Consider the following 20000-nt stretch of genomic DNA (forward strand, 5'->3'; position numbering starts at 1 on the left):
AAGCTATTTAAAACAATAAGCATTCAACACGTTCAATGCTTTGTTCTTTTTAATTGGAAAAGCCCTTAAAAAGACTGGGTAATTTTAATTATTTCAATTAATTTGCATTATGGAGCCACCGTCTGGTTTCTCTGACTGTTTTGGTGATGAAAATGTTGCCCACAGAAAAGTTTGGAAACATCCCCTATAATAACCCCTCTATTAAAAACGACACCCGACAAATAACAATATTTTGCACCAGATGAATACATTTCTCATGGAGACGGTGTTGTGTCAGGGAAAGGAAGAAGCACTGTTTCACTTACAAATTTAGGAACTGGCTGTTCCCAAATTTCTTTGGGAGTATTTAAAGTCCAACAAATACGTGAGGGCAACACAGGAAGAGACAACGAGTGGGTGAGGAAAAAAGTATTTAGGTGGGGGAGAAAAAAAGGTGATTAGGAAGACGAGAGGGAAGAATAAACCAGGGAAGAAGTGGGAAAAAAATGAGAGTGAAGTGAAACACACTGAAAGACTAGAGAGGAGAGAATAGAGCGAGACACAGACGAGAGAAGAGTTTGGCAGCAAGTAACCTCAGATCATGCAAAGTGGAACCAGGCAGAAGCACCAACAGTCTTTCGATAGACGAGAGAGTGTGTGTATGTGTGTGTGGGGGGGGGGATCAAACTTACCCTTGCATTGGTTGCCGAGCAACCATATCTGTATGAGGCCCCAAACCAGCCATGGAAGGGCGGGAAAATGTAAATTGCGTGTGTGTCTGAATACGTTGTGTGTCTGTTAGGATTTCAGGTGTCAGGTATTCGTTTCATTTCATTCAATCTGTTTCCTGCTGGCCATCCGTGATCTGTTCTCTTCTCTATTCATTTATTTTAACCCATAAACCCACTCCCTCCGAGATACCTGTTGTTTTATAACATACTAGCAATAATACTGCTGCGTATAAATATATATCTGCTATATGCTACTTAGAAATATTCAAACTAGTTTTGTTCAAAGCTAGGGTAGGCAATTTGGAGAGACCAGCCAGATCTGCCAAAAGAATTCTAAACATAAAACTTCCGGCCTCCCACTAAAGCCACTCCCCCAAAACACATGGTTAGCTCGCTATCATTAGCAATGGGTCTGCCTAGACTTGTTGATGAAATAGGCCGTCCAATAGTTTCTTTCGGGCCAAATGATATGATGGACAGGCTTATTACAGGCCTGGGACTTCCAAAGATACCATATTTATTTTTTTATTTTGTAAGAGCATTGGATAAATTTATCGCTTACGGGATGAGAATTTCGATTCAACAAATCAGATAAAAAATGCTAATAAAATAAATTGCCTACCCTAGCTTCAATGACTGATCTGATAAAAAATGCTAATAAAATAAACCCCTCCTCACTAATGACTTTAATGAATGATCGGTACTGCATTTTGTTATTAGATAGGTGATAGGGAAATATTCACCTGAATAATCTTTCTTCAACAACATTAAAAAGACGACAAAGTATTATAATATCTTACAATTTCTCCTCACCATTGTATGCATTTCAATAACCTGAAATTCATCACTAGCATGTTTATCGTTTTAATTCGTTAACCTGTCCTTTCCCCTTACTTAATGTGATTGATTTAAGTTAATGGAAAACAATATATATTAACAACAATATTAATAATAATAAATTACACAAAGAAAAATACACTGTTGTTTTGGCAAATTGGCATCTGTCAGTGTGTTGTTAAATCACCAGTCCTTTCAATTCTGCTTATTATATATTTACCATCACCTGACTAATCACCTGACCACAAAATAACCAACCTAATGATACTTTTTTTGCTTTAAACCCACTGTTTAGGTGGTGTGTGCCATAACAGACCTCCTGAGAGACAACCTGAGGAACAACAAAGCAAAGCAGTGCCTGTTGCCACCACTAGGGGAGCTCCTCTATCGCATTGCATCCCAGGTAGGTATTATGAGCAAATACTGAAAGGTCCTCCACTAGTTCGGAATTCTTTGTAGGCCATTAGCTATGTTTTCTCTATATACAAATGTCCATTATTTAGACATTATTTGAACCAATTTTATTTTATTAGATTCTCCTTAAATGATTGTATGTGGTCCAAGGCAAGCACAAGTATACGCATCTCAAGTGCCGTCTGCTACACTGAAGCACTGGAACAGTCCAGCATGACAGGACTACATTAATAAAGACAAAGACAAAAGGGCTTCTTAACGACCAATAAAATACTCTCCAGACGGCTGCATATCAGATTTGAAAAACCATTAGCTTGTACAATTGACAATGAAACATAATATAGCTGTAGCTCGGGGTACACGTTGAAAAGATAAGTGTTTGTCGGCGCTGCGTTAACGTTGCCAGCACAGCAAGACTCAGGCAATAAACATTGTTGGTAAGTTGTGTGCCACGATCCAGGGGTTGAGGCAGTGAGCTCTTGACACGCAAAGGGAAAACGCCTTATAAAAGAAACAATGCTGTGTTAGATGTATAACTGAGGCTATGTTATAGTTGAGCTAGCCCGGATTTGATGATATGCCAGGGAACCCCAGGGAACGCCGGGAACGGGGTGCTTCGAATGTGTACTGAGAGAGAGGGCGGGAATTTCAAGCATGCTTCATACTCAGAGGGAGCCATGTTTGTTTGAGTTGTATTGGTGTAGCGGCGGGGGGGAAAGGGAGGGAGAGGGACTTATGAGAGGGATATCCCTTTTCGCTCCATGTTTTGGATATTGCTTTGTCAAATTCTTTGACAAATTCAAAATCGTATTTATTCTCCTTGTCTTTGTTGTTGTTCTACTTGTCTTGGTCTTGTTCTTCCCGCTTCGGGGAACGGTAACTTACCTACACGTCTCATAGGAAGTGGGAGACCGGTGTTAGTATTTCGGTAGGCCTGAAAAATGTCAAAGATCATGACCTTCTTTCAGCCTTTTTGTTGTGGATTTGATGTGAATCTAAAAGTAAATCAGAGTATAATAATACAATGGGAACAACAGTGCTTGCCGTATTTCTATCATCATCATCATCATCTTTTGTTGTTCCTTTTAGTTAGAGGTTTACACTAGAGACCAGATGAAATAAGTTTTGTTGTTAGATGCTGTTAGCGATATAAAACAGAGCGAGGGTACTCGGACAGAGAGGGTTCAACAGCTAAGCCCCGGACGCAACGAGCCAAGAACAGAAGCTCCGCTGCATCACATCCATTTCAGTCTGGACTGAGTGTACCTGGGTGCACTCTGCTCCAGATGTTGACGATGTCTCCAGGCGGTAACTGAGAAGCTTGTTGCCTCCGTATGCTCCTGAGCCAGACAGGGAGTTGTTCTTACTGAGCACAACTCATTTTTGCCTCAACAAAGCACGTTCAACTTTAACGAAGTCATCATTAGGAAGAATCCTGCTTGTCTTGCACAACAACAACAAGAAACACATTGACAATTATTTTTCTGGCTTTCTTTTTGGGTTTTGGGTTTTTGATTATTGACGATGAAGCTGTGCTTGAGCTGCCATGTGCAGCTATTTCTGTTGTTTGTGTGAAATATGTATGAAATAAATCCACAGTTATTTATATTCTAAGATGGTTCGTATCATACTGCCATCTGGATGTGCACGGAATGCGTGGGCCAAAGTTGCGTGATGGCATGAAAGATGCATGTCAACATTTACTGTAAAAATTCTCTAAACCACTGCATCAATATGATATGCTAGTTTTGCTGTGCCACATTACTACGCACTTCCAACTTTAAATAGATGAAGATGTGAAAAATACTGAGTGAAAATAAACTCACACGACCTCCAGAGAAAGTATAGGAAGAGCTGATATAATTAATGACTGCCCAATATTGAATTGACATGGTAATTTAATTAAAATCACTTTCTTATTTAGGTGAGTGATTGATGACCTTAAAGGAATCAATCCCTCATTCTTATTGTGGGTGCAAAACACATATTTTCAAGGTTTTTTAGAAGGGCTATTTTCCACACCATTTCATTCTCAATCACAGAATTTAAAAAAATAATGGCTAGGTCTGAGTCTGATTATTGTGGTTTGTGCACAATAATTAGTAAGGCTTGCCATTATTGATCTCTGTTTGCTAAATCCTTTTTCACTTTCCTCCACTACCACAAGGTCAGTTTTGCCCAAGGGCATAGTGGCAGCAGGTTGAATGCCCGCAGGATAAAATCCAGGAGGAAGGTTGATGTAAAAACACTTTGAATCAAATATCAGAAAGATGTCCTTGCCTCGTTTTTTTCTAGAAGTATAACATGTTACACAACACCAACACTATTGGGTTGAATGTTATGTGGGATGTTACTGACGTTTGATCCTGAAGGTTGGGAGTTAAATTTGTTTGTCAATTACTTGTAAAGGGTTTGTAATTTGTGATTCAGTTTTACATACATTTGTGCTTCATCATTTTCTCTCAAGACCAATTCAATCGACATTGAACTTTTTTTTAATTAAAAGTCTGCCAGAGTCCACCCATTGATTTGGTCATCCCTAGGATGTTGAGTTCTCTCTCTTGCTAAAATATACCTATCCTGAAACTGAGAATATGTGCTTCTTCCTTGTCAGGAGCTTTGGATTCCCACAAACGCAGAGATGCTCTTTTTCTTCATTTTGTTAGCAGGACCTTTAGTTGACACTAGTACGGTGTATATGTGTATACACTCACTTTTTCGCCCTGTTATTTTTAGGGAGTTGTTTCTGCTAAACGAATAAACTAGTAAATATGACGAGTTCCGTTGAAACCGGCAGTTGCTGTGTGAGACTGCAGGCAGAGTCGGGGACAGAAATCCCTGCCTCCGGGCTATCTGGCCATTAGAACTAATAGCAGGATTCTTTTAAAGTCTACCCGCAGAAACTACCTTGCCCCATAGCGCTGCTGCAGGACCCGAAGGACTGCAACAGCAGTCAATGATAATGATTAGTGTTCACGCGGTTGCACAGAGCAGACATAGGGCCGATGTTGCTACAACACAGCAGTAATCCTTTCCTCTAATCTTCGCTTAACTTTTGATGCAACAGCCCGCTGCTCATTAGGGTTATGATTATAGATTGGTTGAATACATATATCTGGCTTGAATCATTGTTTTCTCAGTCAAATGAAAATAAATGTGCAACGGCGTTGGATTATGTTTTTAATTGGACGATTTAGATGTTTTGTTTGTTTTGTTTATTGCGAGTCTTTGCATGTCATAGGAAGTTAATGAAGTTGGTTTTTGTGTGTGTACGTGTGTGTGTGTGCGTGCGTGCGTGTGAATGCGTGCGTGCGTGTGTGCGTGTTCTGCTCCCTCAGTGACGGTTAAAAGAGGTGGTGATGGGTTTGGATTTTACGCTTGAGTCTTTAAAATGTCTCAAGGTGAACTAGTCAATGATAATGATCAGCTGCACGCTTTCTCTCTCTCTCTCTCTCTCTCTCTCTCTCTCTCTCTCTCTCTCTCTCTTTCTCCCTCTCTCTCTCTCCCCACTATTTTCAAAGCTAGATGTAACCCCAGCTGTGTGAGCATAAATCAGTAAATGAGCGCCGCTCCGCTATCTAGGTCAGAGCTCAGGCCTGGCTCCTGCTTGCCACTTCAACGGGATTGTTCGCCTAAATAATCCTGAAAGAGTATGTCGACAAAACGACTGCAGTCCCAACTTCTTTGACGCGCCAATTCCGAAGAAGCGGCTGCCGCTAGCCCCTCTGCTCACTGTGACCATTATACTACCTTACCCCCCCCACACACACACACACACACACACACACACACACACACACACACACACACACACACACACACACTTTCAGCGTGAAAGACACCGGTCCACAGCAGAATATACCTGCCCTGTCAGGTGGTTCTAGTGCAGCAGAAGCACTCAGTGTCCCCAAGTAAAAGATAAATAAATATATAGAAGACGGGAGAGAAATGCCTGTTTCACTCTTCTCTTGGCCTTCCCCAGCAAAAGTCAATGACAATGATTATCTGTCGCCCATAGTGCACTTTTTCTCAAGGTTGTTTGTATCCTGGAGCTTGCTAGCTCAGTGGCTAGCACCTTCACTTGGAGGATCCCCCCTCGCTCTCTCTCTCTCTCTCTCTCTCTCTCTCTCTCTCTCTCACACAACAAATCCCCTCACAGTAAGTCAAGTTTCAAAGTCGAAGGAAGGCAATGCAATGGATACTTGAATGTATCTGGCTAGCATCACCTGACTATAATCCATCAGGGTGTATTGTTCATTTCAACACTGGTAATTGTGTTGCAACACGTGAAAATGTGTGACGACATTTACCTGAAACGCCGTTCATTTGCAATGAAGAATATGAAACATAAAAAGTTAAAGACCAAGAATTGTTGTGAGCATATTGTACGTTTATCCAGACGTCATGCCTTGCTCACTTCCTTCACTTTTTACCGTGACCATTCACGGTTTCCTCTCTCTCTCTCTCTCGCTCTCTCTCTCTCTCTCTCTCTCTCTCTCTCTCTCTCTCTCTCTCTCTCTTTCTCTCGCAACACACCTGGTGCATCTTAGACCTTAATAACATTCTGCAAATAATAAACCATTAACATTTACGATAATAACAATGCGCTCACTCTCTCTTTCTCGCTCTCTCTCTCTCTCTCTCTCTCCCCCTCTCGGCCTCTCTCTTTCTCGATGTCCCCCTGTGACCAAACACCTTCCCCCAACCCACCATCCCCCACTCACACATACACACAAACACACACAAACACACACAAACACACACATACACGGCGCCACCACCATCGCCGACACCTCCGACACCACCACCTTTTCCCCCCTGCTCCTCTCCTTCCGTCCTTCCTCCCTCCCTCCCTCTCTCCGCGTGTCTCTGCGTCTCTCTATCAGGAGGAGCAGGAGAAGAAGAGGAAGAGGAAGAAGGAGAGGAGGAGAGGAGACTCCCCAGAGGCGATGTGCTTCGTTCCTGCAGCCGCCTACTCCGGCTTAATGAGGAGCCTCAGGGAAGGGGTGAGCATGTCTCCCCGCGCGCACATGTGCGCGCTTGGTGTGTGTGTGTGTGTGTATGTGTGTGTGTTTTTTCCTTTTCCTGCCTGCATATCTGTGACTGGGTCTGTGTCTTCTTCCACTCACACTGTGTGTGTGTGTGTGTGTGTGTGTGTGTGTGTGTGTGTGTGTGTGTGTGTGTGTGTGTGTGCATGGATGCACGTGTCTGACTGCATATCTCTGCCTCAGTCTGCGGCTCTCTCACCCTCTCTTTCACACTGTATATGTGTGTGTGTGTGTGTGTGTGTGTCTGTTTAGTGAGTTGTGTGTGTGTGGAGGGGGGGTCCCAGCTCTCGCAGTAATGATGGGGGAGATCTGTACGCCTTAAGCGTTGCTTGCGATGCTGCGAGTCAAGGACATGCAGAGCAGTCGCATGCTCCCAACTCCTACACACACTCGCGCACGCACGCACACACACGCACACACACACTGGGGCACATTCACCTGCATCAAACACAGCCTTGTAAGGCTCAGTAGCATGACCTCAGCAGCAATTAGCACCCTGTGGACACACACACACACACACAAACCGAACACACACAGACGCACACACAGACACCGAACACACACAGACACACACAAACAGGTAGAGAGGGGCACTAGCATTGGTTTCTTTCTTTCTTTCTTTCTTTCTTTCTTTCTTTCTTTCTTTCTTTCTTTATTTTTTAGACTTTTTCTGTTCCTGCTAATCAAACCCAAATTGAATACTGAAATGGAGGAGTACAATTGGACTAACCGTCGGCCCACACAATGACAGCTACGTCTCGTTTAAAGGCTCCTCTTTTTGAATGTATATAACAATATATCATGACATATATATATATATAACATAATATATATAACATGACATACAGTTATATTTATAGTTATACAAAGTGTGGCAATAGCAACGTTGAGCCGAGGTAGATATGTTTGTTTGTTTCCAATTGGCGGAAATTAGCGCAAAGTGATGTCACCCACCGCGATGGCAGCGGCGGTTCTGATTGGTGTTGCTGCTCAGAGTGCCAGAAGCCTGCAGTAAGCTGGCTCCGCAGGGAGATAAATGGGTGGCAGGCAGGGTGGAGGCAGTACAGTATTTACCGCCGTGCCTCTGCCTAATGAATAAAGATAGAACACAGGTCGGCATACAGTTGTCAGCCGGTACCTACTGTTGCTCCCAAATCCCCTGGGACTGTTATTATTGTTGGGGCAAGGTGAGTGTGTGCGTGCGTGTGCGTGTGCGTTTGTTGGAGTAAGTTTGTGTGTGTGTGTGCGTGCGTGCGTGTGTGTGTGTGTGCATGTGTGTGTGCGTTTGGTGGGGGTCGTTTGTGTGTGTGTGTGTGTGTGGTTGTGAGTGTGTGTGTGGTTGTGCATAAGGTGAAGATAGTGTGTGCGTGTGTGTGTACATGCGTGTGTGTGTGTGTGTGGAGGCGGAGAAGAAGGTGGAGTAGATAGATTTTGTGTGTGTGTGAGTGCGTTTGTCACAGAGTGTTTGTGTGTCAGTGTGCCGAGGGGAGTAGTGTGTGTGCTTGTTTGTGTTTGGTGTGTGTGTGTGTGTGTGTGTGTGTGTGGAAGAAGATGAAGCAGTGTGTGCATGAGTTTGTGCGTGTGTGTGTGTGTGTGTGTGTGTGTGTGTGTGTGTGCCTGTGTGCGTGTGTTTTGGGTGAGGGTGGGGTGATGGGAGCTTAGAGAGAGAACAGGACTCCTGGATTCAGAGGGAAGGGTTGACTTATTTATTATCATCGAGCTGTGTGTGTGTGTGTGCTGGTGTGTGTGGGTGTGTGTCACTCATAAAACAGTGCCTTGGGGACCCGACACTCCTCAGCAGACCCAACCCTACCCCCTCCTCCCCCCTTGCGACTCACCCCTCCCTTCAGCCCCTAATCCCTCTGGCCTACTAGTTGAACTGCCCCCCAGATGTCCGGTTGCTTTATATTATTAAGCCCTCAAATGCCTTTTATTAAATGAATACGAGAGGGGCTGCATGGCTGTGCTCGCGCTCTTTCCACAATGCTGAAGGCAAGTCGGTGTTGTTAAGAGTCAATTATAAGTGACTATAAGTATTAATTATATTTAGATTCTGTGTCATTTAAAGTTAGCGTCATTCGAGTTAGTTTTAGTTAGCATTGTGTACCTGCAATTGTTTGTTTACAGTAAATGAAAGGAGACAAAAACCAGGAGTTTTCACTTTAATATATCACACGTTTGGCGTTTTGCTTGAATCAATTTTGGGGTTGTTTTCATTCACTGCAGTGCGTCGCAGTGTTCCGTGGTTCCCCCAGACCTTCTGAGACATTATGTCTCGATGCAAAATAGGTTTCTGTTACATCAAAGCTCTAGCAAACCTCTTAAACGTATTCATCTTATTCATCACTGACCTCCACTACACTTATACAAATATAAAATACTACTTATTTTTATAACATTTGAAATGTTTTTCAGGCTTTTCAAACTCTCAAATTCTCACTCGAATGCTTCTGCACAACATAAAGGAGCGCTAATTGGAGATACCTCTTCCTAATTAATGACTGATAATAATGGCTCACGTTCAAATGTATTCACTATTAAGTACCTTAACGTCGCTTTCAAGGGACCAGACAAAACATCTTTCGCAGTCATTATTTCTTATTCTTCTGTATAATTAAATTAATATTTGGTTTTCATAGTCAGAAAATACAACAGACATTTCTATTATGTCCTGGTAGGAAACAGATTGCATTTTAGTATAGTAAGCATATACCAACCAGGTCTCTACTCTCTAGTCCATTCATTTCAATGCCGTCAACCCCTTTCATACGTCTCTAACTCATTAAATCAACGCCCACAGTGTACACATCAGCACGCATGTCATTAAAACGTTAATCAAAATGCTTTTGGTTTGGTTAATTTTAGCGCTGCTTTGAAATCGAGCCACGCGGTTGTGACCCTCGTTGTGTCGCTGGGTCCTGGGCGGCTCAGTCCCCGAGCACATAGCCGGCTGCTAATCCAAGCACGCGTTATCATTAAACGTTGACGATTCACCACGTATCCAGGCTTCATTGTGACGTTCTCCTCTCTGTTCTCCTCGGAAAGCCGAGGAAGGCAACCGACTTATCGGGCTATTGCTCAAATTCATTTTTCTTTTCTAAAATAAACACCAGCGAGAACAGGCTTTCAAACGCAGCGCATGTTTTTTTGTTACACAAACAATTTCAAGGCTTAACACTTTAAACCGCCCCGTTCGCAGCGAGGTCACACGGCCGCGGTTTCACGGCGGAGGCGTGGCCACGAGCATTCTTGGCCCACCAAGGACGGCGTTCCGACGCCGCTGGGGGGGGGCTCCGGCCGCTTTAACGCTAGCCTGAATCCTCGCTCGGGTCTTCTGCTCTGGCGTTAGATCGTTGGCAGGGAGGGAGTGTGTGTGTGTGTGTGGGGGGGGGGGGTGAGTGAGTGAAAGATTGGGAAGGTGGTGGGTGGGGGATGGGGGGGGGGGCGTGTTGTTGATGCCATAGAGTGAAAAGGCAGCTTTCCAGGCCAGACTTGTGCTGCAGGAAATTATTTATGAGCTTGAATAAGACTGTGCTTCAGCTGCCAGCAATGAAAGGTCTCGCTGTGTGTGTGTGTGTGTGTGTGTGTGTGTGTGTGTGTGTGTGTGTGTGTGTGTGTGTGTGTGTGTGTGTGTGTGTGTGTGTGTGTGTGTGTGTGTTTCATATGTGTGAACAGAGTACTATGAGCCAAGGGGCAGTCGAGCCCCCATAACATGTGCACGTGTGCACACACACACACACGTCTACACACACACACACACACACACACACACACACTCACGGTGCAGTAGAACAGCACCGGCGTGTGTATTAAAGTTTTATTATGACTATCCTCCACGAGGGAGAGCAGAACAGAAGGGGACTCTCCAGGACAGTCCCGGGTCTCAACCCCTGTGTGTCCCAACACAGGCACACACACAAACACACACACACACACACACACACACACAGAGACCGACATACACATTCACACACTGATACTCATACACTGATGCGTACACAGTCACAAGCGCACACACTGATACGGACACATACACACACACACTTATAAACACACACACACACAGACCCACACACACATTCACACACTGATACTCATACACTGATACGTACACAGTCACAACCGCACACACTGATACGGACACATACACACACACACTTATACACACGCACACACAGACCCACACAGACCCACAGACTCAAACACAGATACACACACACACTCACACACACACAAACACACACACATACACACTGATACACGTACACTGATACATACTCATTCACAACTGCATACACTGATATGCACACGCACACATACACATACACACACACACACACACACACACATACTGATACGCATACATACACATACACACACACATAAACTGATACGTACACACTTACAACCGCACACACTGATACGCACACATATACATACACAGACAAACACACACACACACACACACACACACACACACACTCCTCCAGGAGTGCTTCCTATAGTTCAGGTGTATTGATTGGGAAAGAGGCGCTGCAGGCTTAATAAATGGAGCTTCTTCTTGGAGATTAGTGACATGAGTTCATTATTTAGTTCAAGGAATGCGGGAGATAGACGGTCTTAAGGAAAAGTCAGAGAGTAAGAAAGTTCCTGTTTTATGAGTTTGCCAAGAGTTTGAAGTGAGTGTAGCAGCCGCGGCACACTGTACATGACTCGGCGTGGCGGCTCATCACACGAGCTCATTGAAAACGTCGCGTCGCCGCCGTCTTCTTTGGCTAAACAAAAATAATTGGTTTGCAAGAGTCGAATTCGCCCCACCGACCCACCCCCATATACACCATCTTTTACTTAATTTCTCTTTCCATGTAGAGACAAGATAAGATCAATAGCGCGCTCTGATACAGGGACGATACAAGTTTTTCGATACATGCTACACCGCAGACTGCGAAGTTTTGCTTGGCATGTTTTGTAATTTGTAACTTTAGATTACTAAGAAACTGGTTTGGAACCTGAACTAAACTGCACATTCCAAATATGATTTGAAAGTGTTATTGCTGCACTTGCCCTGCACCTACCACCCCCTGCCTTTGCCCGTTGGGTCTGCCTGCTTACTTGAGTTCCCTCCATTGGGTTTGGCTTCTCTATTTCCCCCATGCTGGCCTCTACTCACCCTGCAAGGCTCAGCTCTGCCCTGGGCTTAGCTGACTGTGTTTGGATAGGCATGTCTGTCTCTTTCCCTCTTCCCTTCTCGTCAGACGTTTGTGTGTGTGTGTGTGTGTGTGTGTGTGTGTGCGTGCATGTATGTGTGTTAGTGTGTCTTTGTCTGTTCAGACTGTGAGTGTGTGTGTGTGTGTGTGTTCAGACTGTGTTGTGTGTGTGTGTCTGTGTGAGTGTTTAGCCTGTGTGAGTGTGTGTGTTCAGACTGTGTGTTTGTGTCTGTGTGTGTCTATGTGTCTGTGTTTGTGTGTGTGTCTGTGTGTGTGTAAGTGTGTGTTCAGACTATGTGTTTTGTGTGTGTCTGTGAGTGTGTGTGTGTGTGTGTCTGTGTGTGTGTGTGTTAAGACTGTGTGTCTGTGAGTAGACGTGTGTGTGTGTGTGTGTGTGTTCAGACTTTGTGTTGTGTGTGTGTCTGTCCGAGTGTGTGTGCGCCGGTGTGTGCCGTCAGACCGCATGTCCGTGCGTGTCTGTCATTGAAATTGGAGTATTGCGGAAGTTATCTTCTTTCCCTTGTTCCTGTCCCTCCACTCATTGAATCTGTCTATCTCTGGTCCGTCTGTCTGCCTGCCTGTCTGCCTGTCTCCTGTGTAGCAGACATCGTGTCTCTCTGTGTTGGTCCGGGTGTGCTGTTGAAGTGATAGATGGGAGATGTTGTCTGCGCTCCTGCCATAGGGGTTATTCAAAACCAGGTGCACACAGACTTCTGAAGGACTTTAATTATAGAGGGGAAACCACATCAGAGACACACACACACACACACACACACAAACACACATACACATACGTGTTCCCACACACACACACACACACATACACACACACAGGCTCCGGTTAAAGCTCAGACACACGAAAAAGGCTTATACACACCTACACACACACACACATGCGAAAACCTGTTTATGCATGCACCCACACACACACACACACACACACACACACACACACACACAAACACACATATAAACACTGGAGCCTCAAAGGCCAGGTGCAAACATGCAGGGATATAAAGAAGATCGACTAATCTGCACTTTGCGAGCGTTTCAAGTCATCATATCCGCTCACCCTTTCAACTCTCCGTACACCGACGCCGAAGGATTCCTCCAAACTTCTTCAACTCTTTCAGACCAGAATCACAAAACCAAGTCTATGGCGCAAGCCCTTCTCAAGAGGTTCTCCCTATTAGCAAAGCTTCTGTAAGAATACTACATCTTATGGATTACACTTCCAAACCAGTGTATTCCTCCACTGAACCAGTGGCAAATGAACAGCCTCCCAGAGCCCTGGGCATGGAAGCTTACAGTACTAGAGAGTAGAAGTACAAAGAAGTTCAAAGTTGGGGCATTCCTTTTCACAAGAGCTCCGCACAGACAAACAGAAGCAGATGTCGATGTGCACGGTCTTGCAGCCTAGTTTCCTACCATATGTGTAATATTTATAACAAATTGAAATATTTTTGTTTAGCGGCATCCTTTTCGAATTCTTGATATAACAAAGCGGACGGGGAATCACTGGCTTAGTGTTAAGTTCACGTTAAGGTCGGTTATGTTAGGGTAAGAGCTTGTGAGTTCATGGTCAGGTTATATGTTATTGTGCTTGGGTCGAGATGGCTACCATTTGCTTTGACAAAGGCATCATTAGCTTTTGAAGTCAAACAAGGGGCTAATGTTCATCTGGGGAGATTATGTAGACACATATGAATATAGCTTATCGTTCAGGAGCCAAGTTTATTCAGAAACATAGAAATAACAGTAATCTTCCTGTGACAAAGGTGTTGCGATGATGTGAGCCATTTTGGAGGCATTCGTTTGAGTTTGCGATATTGGCACCTTTAGAATATTTTCCGACCAATTTCAGCAATATAAATATAACTGCTTTTAGCATCAATACATATTCCTGGGATGCTCTTCTCCCTGTGGATTCATCTCAGGGATTTGTTTCAGTTGGATAACCTCTGTATTACCATTTCACTGTACAGTGTCTAACAAAAAACTTTACCTGCCACCGAATCCCCAGTGCCCAGCCATGGCAATGTTATTGGTGTAATTCCTTGATAACAAACACATCTTCCCCCTTCAAATATTGTTTTAACCTCTTAAGTACTATGCGGCTTATCCTAGAAGATTTCCCTGAGGCCGATTTTGCTCACAGCCTGTGGTATACATTCTTTCCTCCGTTCGGAGGAGTCATCATTGTAGGGAATACAGTCGGCTTCTAACACCACCATTAGACAACTCTCTTTAAATCTCTAATCCCTCTCTCTCTATACCATAAGGACACACTCGAGGCAAACTTTACTGCTTGCTTCCCCTCTCCGCACGCACACTCACACACACACACTCACTCACACTCACACACACACGCACCCGCACACACACACACAGGCCGCTTTCTCCATCTCATTCACTCTGCAGTATCTCTCTGTAGTTGCTGGCAGGACAGCAGCCTCCCCCGTGGGCTCATTAGTGAGCCGGCCCATATGGCCTGGGGAGTGACGGAATAGACCATCGCACCGGCTCTCGGAGGGATGTTGCGGGAATCCAACGCACGCTCTGGATCTGACTATTCGTGAACAGACGTCAGCACGGTTCCTTTCAATAATAAGGTGCTTATTTAGTTTTTGTTTTAAGTCCCGTGTGGTATGTGAGCCCCCGGTGGTTGTGTGTCCCAAAAGGCATCTTGAAATTGGGGCAAAACCCAATTTAATTTGAATTAATTAATTTATTTATTTTTCTGAATAATTACAAACAAACCAAATGTGTTTGTTTGTCGTTAGATACTATGTTTTTTGTGATTCTATGGCCTCTAAGAACTTTCAACTGCGGTATCCAATTTTATTAGGCCTACTTTCATATTTTCAATTTCCTTCCGTAAGTCTTCATTTAGTGGATATATACAGGAAGGGATGTGCTGGCGGTCGGGGAGCAGCTCTTTAGCTGTTTACTGAGATGCTAAGGTAAATGGCTAGATAATGGGCGGCTCGCCAGGTAGCGATCGCGGCTAATGTTTGTCTGGGCTAGGCGCTGCCCAATCCATCTGCCTTGGTGTTGATCGTTGAAAACACCTCTGTGTTTCCTGCTACTGAGACATTTGGTACCACTGAGATGTTGCACTGACTTCAATGAATTATCATGAGATGGACCAACGGATTACTTGACTTATAAAATAAGTTTGGTCGATTTTAGAACGAGGGAATGCACATGTTTGGGGGTATGTATATATATACGTGACTCGATGCCTTCCTGCCTCAGAATATCACCTGGTCTGGCCTTTTCCCCCGCAAAGCAATTCATTGTTTGGTAACACTTCATAATAAGGTGCCATAATCAATAGCAGACTAGTCAATACCTAACCCTTTGTTAATATTTGTTAATTGTTACTAAAATATCTATTTGGCACAAGTTAATAGTTTTTTTCACTGACCACAGAGTGTTACTGGTTAGGGTTAGGGTTAGGGCTGTGTGTTAGGGTTAGGGCCGTGTGTTAGGGTTAGGGCCGTGTGTTAAGGTTAGGGTTAGGGTTAGGGCCGTGTGTTAGGGTTAGGGCCATGTGTTGAGGTTAGGGTTAGGGTAAGGGCTGTGTGTTATGGTTAGGGTTAGGGCCGTGTGTTAGCGTTAGGGTTAGGGTCGTGTGTTAGGGTTAGGGCCGTGTGTTAGGGTTAGGGTTAGGGTTAGGGCCGTGTGTTAGGGTTAGGGTTAGGGTTAGGGCCGTGAGTTAGGGTTAGGGCTGTGTGTTAGGGTTAGGGCCATCTGTTATGGTTAGGTTTAGGGTTAGGGCTGTGTGTTAGGGTTAGGGTTAGGGCCGTGTGTTAGGGTTAGGGTAAGGGCTGTGTGTTATTGTTAGGGTTAGGGCCGTGTGTTAGGGTTAGGGCCGTGAGTTAGGGTTAGGGCCGTGAGTTAGGGTTAGGGCCGTGTGTTAGGGTTAGGGTTAGGGTTGTGTGTTAGGGTTGGGTTAGGGTTATGCAAACAACTAATATTTAATTAATGATGAAAACACTATTAACTTGTGCCAAATAGATATTTTAGTAACAATTAACAAATATTAACAAAGGGTTAGGTAATGACTAGTTTGCTATTTATTATGGCACCTTATTATAAAGTGTTACCATATATTTTCTTATTCCTGTCACTTTTTCCAGCTTGCTCGGTCCAACGGCTTTTCTCCTACACCTTTTGTAGACCGGAGCACCATTCTGTGGCCCATCTGTCTGCCACCGTGTTGATTATTGTAACTATAAATTAACGCCATAATTGTCTGTCACCTGAAGAGAGAGGGGGGAGGGGGGGGGGGAAATAAAAAATGTCCATTTGCTGCCATGGTAAATTTGTAAAGCAGCTGTAATTACACTGCGCTGGCTATTGTGGGCGGCTGTGTAGTGAGTTTTGTGAATAGAAACGGTGTCTGCTATCGAGGGAGTGCAGTGTGCTGATGCAAGGCCGGGGAAAGCAGTAATAATAGTCTGACGGAGTCAATCACTTCTGTTCTACTTTCTGTCTCCGCGCAACACAATCACTTCCGTGGAGAGACAGGGCGAGAGACAGAGAGAGAGAGAGAGAGAGAGAGAGAAAAAAAGAAGCTAATTTCCTCCACCCGCTGAGATTTCATTAGCTTGGCCTCATTCTCTCAGTATGAGGAGCAACCGGCTTGTGTATCACACAAATACACACACGTGCGTGTGTGTGTGCGCACACACACACACACACACGCACACACACACGCACACACACACACACCCCGTGTGAATAAATCAGCACACAGGTGTTTAAGACATACTGTATGCAAACAAACATGTGCACGTACACAAGAGAACAGTTACATAAACGTGTACACTACACACCCAGACTTCAGAATAACCCCGCTCTTCAGTTATTCTTATTTTTTCTCAAAAGAAATTGTTGCATGGCTGTGATGCAGAGCAAATCTAATCTAATTGTCCGTTTGTGATTGTGTTATTTCCTTTGTTCAGCGTTGCCTTTCATTGTATGCAGAGTGATGGCCTTAAATAATTGAGTTTGCGGGCTGGAACTTCACCGTGAAAGAGGGGAACCATTTTTAACAACAATTGCAGTCTTGCCGCGTTACTGTGCGCTTTTTGTGAGGAAATGAGAAGAAAAAAGCCTTTTAGGCAACAGGACCTAATTGGCCCTTACATCATTGCACGTCACGCACACACGCACACACACACACACACACACACACACACACACGTCTTGCTCACTCAATCACTTACACGCCTACACCTAGTCAGAGGCAATGTTCAAAGTGTGCAAATATGTTTTTTTACCATATGCAGAGTGCTTTTGTTCTGAGACACATATTACCCACAAATCCTGTGGTGTAGGGCTGGTTAGACCACGGTAATACTAAATAAATGGTTAGAGATAGTCGGGTTTAAATATTCCATACATTTGTCTGGAACTCTCGAACTGCATGTTTTGTTTGTACTTAGGGAGTTTGTGTTTGTGTGTCCCAGGATGACGCCGTGGTCCAGCACGTGGCTGCTAAGACCGTCGAAAACCTTGCTACCACCGTGACGGATTCCGCCCACAGCTTGGTCACCGTGGAGACAGGCCCCGCCCTGTGGTACCTGTTCACCCACTCCACCGTGGAGGCTGTCAGAATCACGGCCATCTCTGTAAGCTACTCACACACACACACACACTCACGCACACAAACACACTCAAACTGATCTCATTCATATCTGTTAAGTCTCAGACACAAAAAACACACACGCATCCAAACTCCTCAGTTCGTTTTTACTAATATTTCTTCTCAGGTTTAAAGTTAAAAGTGTTGTTGGTGTGTTGTTTCCTTCTATACTTCTTAAATGGAGGTGCTTAATTCAATGTGACGTTATGACTTACATGCCCTATCGCTGTGCACATGCACAGTTATAAAATACATAACCCTAACATTCGATGCTCATTAGTTTGGTTTGGTTTGGAATTGTGTTGACTTTAGGTACCAGGTTATCCCAGTACTTTACCGGGAACTATGTAAGGAGCAAGTAGGATTAATTAATATGTTTTATAATTAAACTCAATTGAATAACTGTACAAACCTATGTACCAACTAAGACTAAGCAATTAAAAATGTGCCTTGATTTATTTCCTGGACCGCCACCTTAAGGCTTACAAAATAAATGACCCGAAGCCCAATTGACCTCCAACCCGGCTAAACATGGTCATTATGGATTCAACCATTACAAGTTGTCCTGCTTAATTTGTTTTGGGTGATTAGTAAAAAAAATACAAAGAAAGCATTTACACTCACAGATTTTTTTGGCGCTTTTGGGAGATTTAATGGCCCCAGCTTTGTTCACTCAATCAAACTTTATCGTTATAGATAAAAGGCAATACAAATTAAAAAACAGGGGAAAACAACACAACAATATAATTAAACCCACCAGAATATATATATATATATATATATATATATTTTTTTTTGTAGACTTCTGAGCAATCGTTGAATATCACATTTTGATAAAAAAATAATAATCAAGAAGTGCTTTTTCGGCATACGTTCTGTGATTGGCTGCCATTGCATGTCAATCAAGAAAGACCTCTAAACAAATTTCGGTAAATAAGGGCTGGCCCACTCTGCAACACTTTAATATGGTTAGCTTGGCTGGGAAACTAACCAATGGGAAGCCACACTCCCAAACATGCTCACCGTTCCACGCTTGAACTTCTTGAATGTCACACAAAGCTGTTATCTCATTGTATGTGTGCAAAGGTCAAAGATAAATAAAGTTCACATGGTTTGAACTTTAAATCAAAAAGCTGATATATCGTAGTTGTTTTCGCTCTGTGGGAAAGTAATGCATTGATACTGCTAGTTTTTTGGATATATTCATATTTTGCACAAAGTAAAAAGAAAAGCTTGAATCTGTGTAGATTTATTTTCATACCAAAAATATTTTTTCAGTGTAGTGTTCACCAAGTTTATGTAATCATACAAAATAAATGTATTCATAGGGGTTTCTAAGATACCGATTTGTTCAATATACTGGAGCTGTATGGAGTGGTATGAGTGGTGTTTTGGTCTTCATCCTAGGCCAGGGCTGCCCAATTTGGGGCTAACCCTTGGGCCTAACCCTAACCGATTTTATTCGGCCCGCGCCTTACCCACTGTATATATTATTGTTTTCCGCCATCAGTGTTTCGGAATCTGCGCTCGCTCTCATTGAATATTATTTATTGGTGCACCTCCATTCCTGACCCTAGAATAACATTGTGATACATTGATGGTAGGGTGGCGCTGTTGAGCTCCTATCCTGTTCAGCCGCCTCCCACATATTTGACTAAATATACTGAAAAATTAAAATTTTGGCCCACGAGCCTCCCCACGATTACATTTTGGCCCTCCACTTGGAAGAATTTGGGCCCCCCTGTCCTAGGCAAAGAATATTCATGATTTTAATAGCTGAAGCATTTTGACCACACAAATTCATGTAAAGATGCATTTTACATCGATGAAAATACATGAGTTTTTACTTTCCAATGGAACGTTTCTGTTTTCACCTACTTATGGAACCCACCTGTCTGTTTGTCTTTCTGTCTGTCGGCCTCTGTCTGTCTCTCTGTCTGTCTGTCTGTCTCTGTCTGTATCTCTCTTTATCTCTGCCTGTCTGTCTCTTCGCTTTGTCTGTTTGTCTATATCTCTGTCTCTCTTGCTGTCTATCTGTTTCTATCTCTGTCTGTTTGTCTGTCTGTCTGTCTGTCTGTCTGTCTGTCTGTCTGTATGTCTGTCTGTTTGTCTGTCTGCATTTATTTCT

At 43.7% G+C, this 20000-nt stretch overlaps 1 protein-coding gene across 1 annotated transcript in view; it reads left to right on the forward strand.

Moving 5' to 3' along the window:
• The window catches only part of ulk4 (unc-51 like kinase 4), an 87491-nt gene that overhangs the window by 13288 nt on the left and 54203 nt on the right, over positions 1–20000 (forward strand). The window contains exons 18-20 of the mRNA XM_079758611.1: positions 1843–1950; positions 6848–6967; positions 17697–17858. Of these exons, the coding sequence (XP_079614737.1) occupies positions 1843–1950; positions 6848–6967; positions 17697–17858 (390 nt within the window). The remainder of the gene's footprint in view (positions 1–1842; positions 1951–6847; positions 6968–17696; positions 17859–20000) is intronic.

The sequence above is a fragment of the Pollachius pollachius genome, assembly GCF_949987615.1.
Source record: "Pollachius pollachius genome assembly, chromosome: 1".
Lineage (NCBI taxonomy): Eukaryota > Metazoa > Chordata > Actinopteri > Gadiformes > Gadidae > Pollachius > Pollachius pollachius.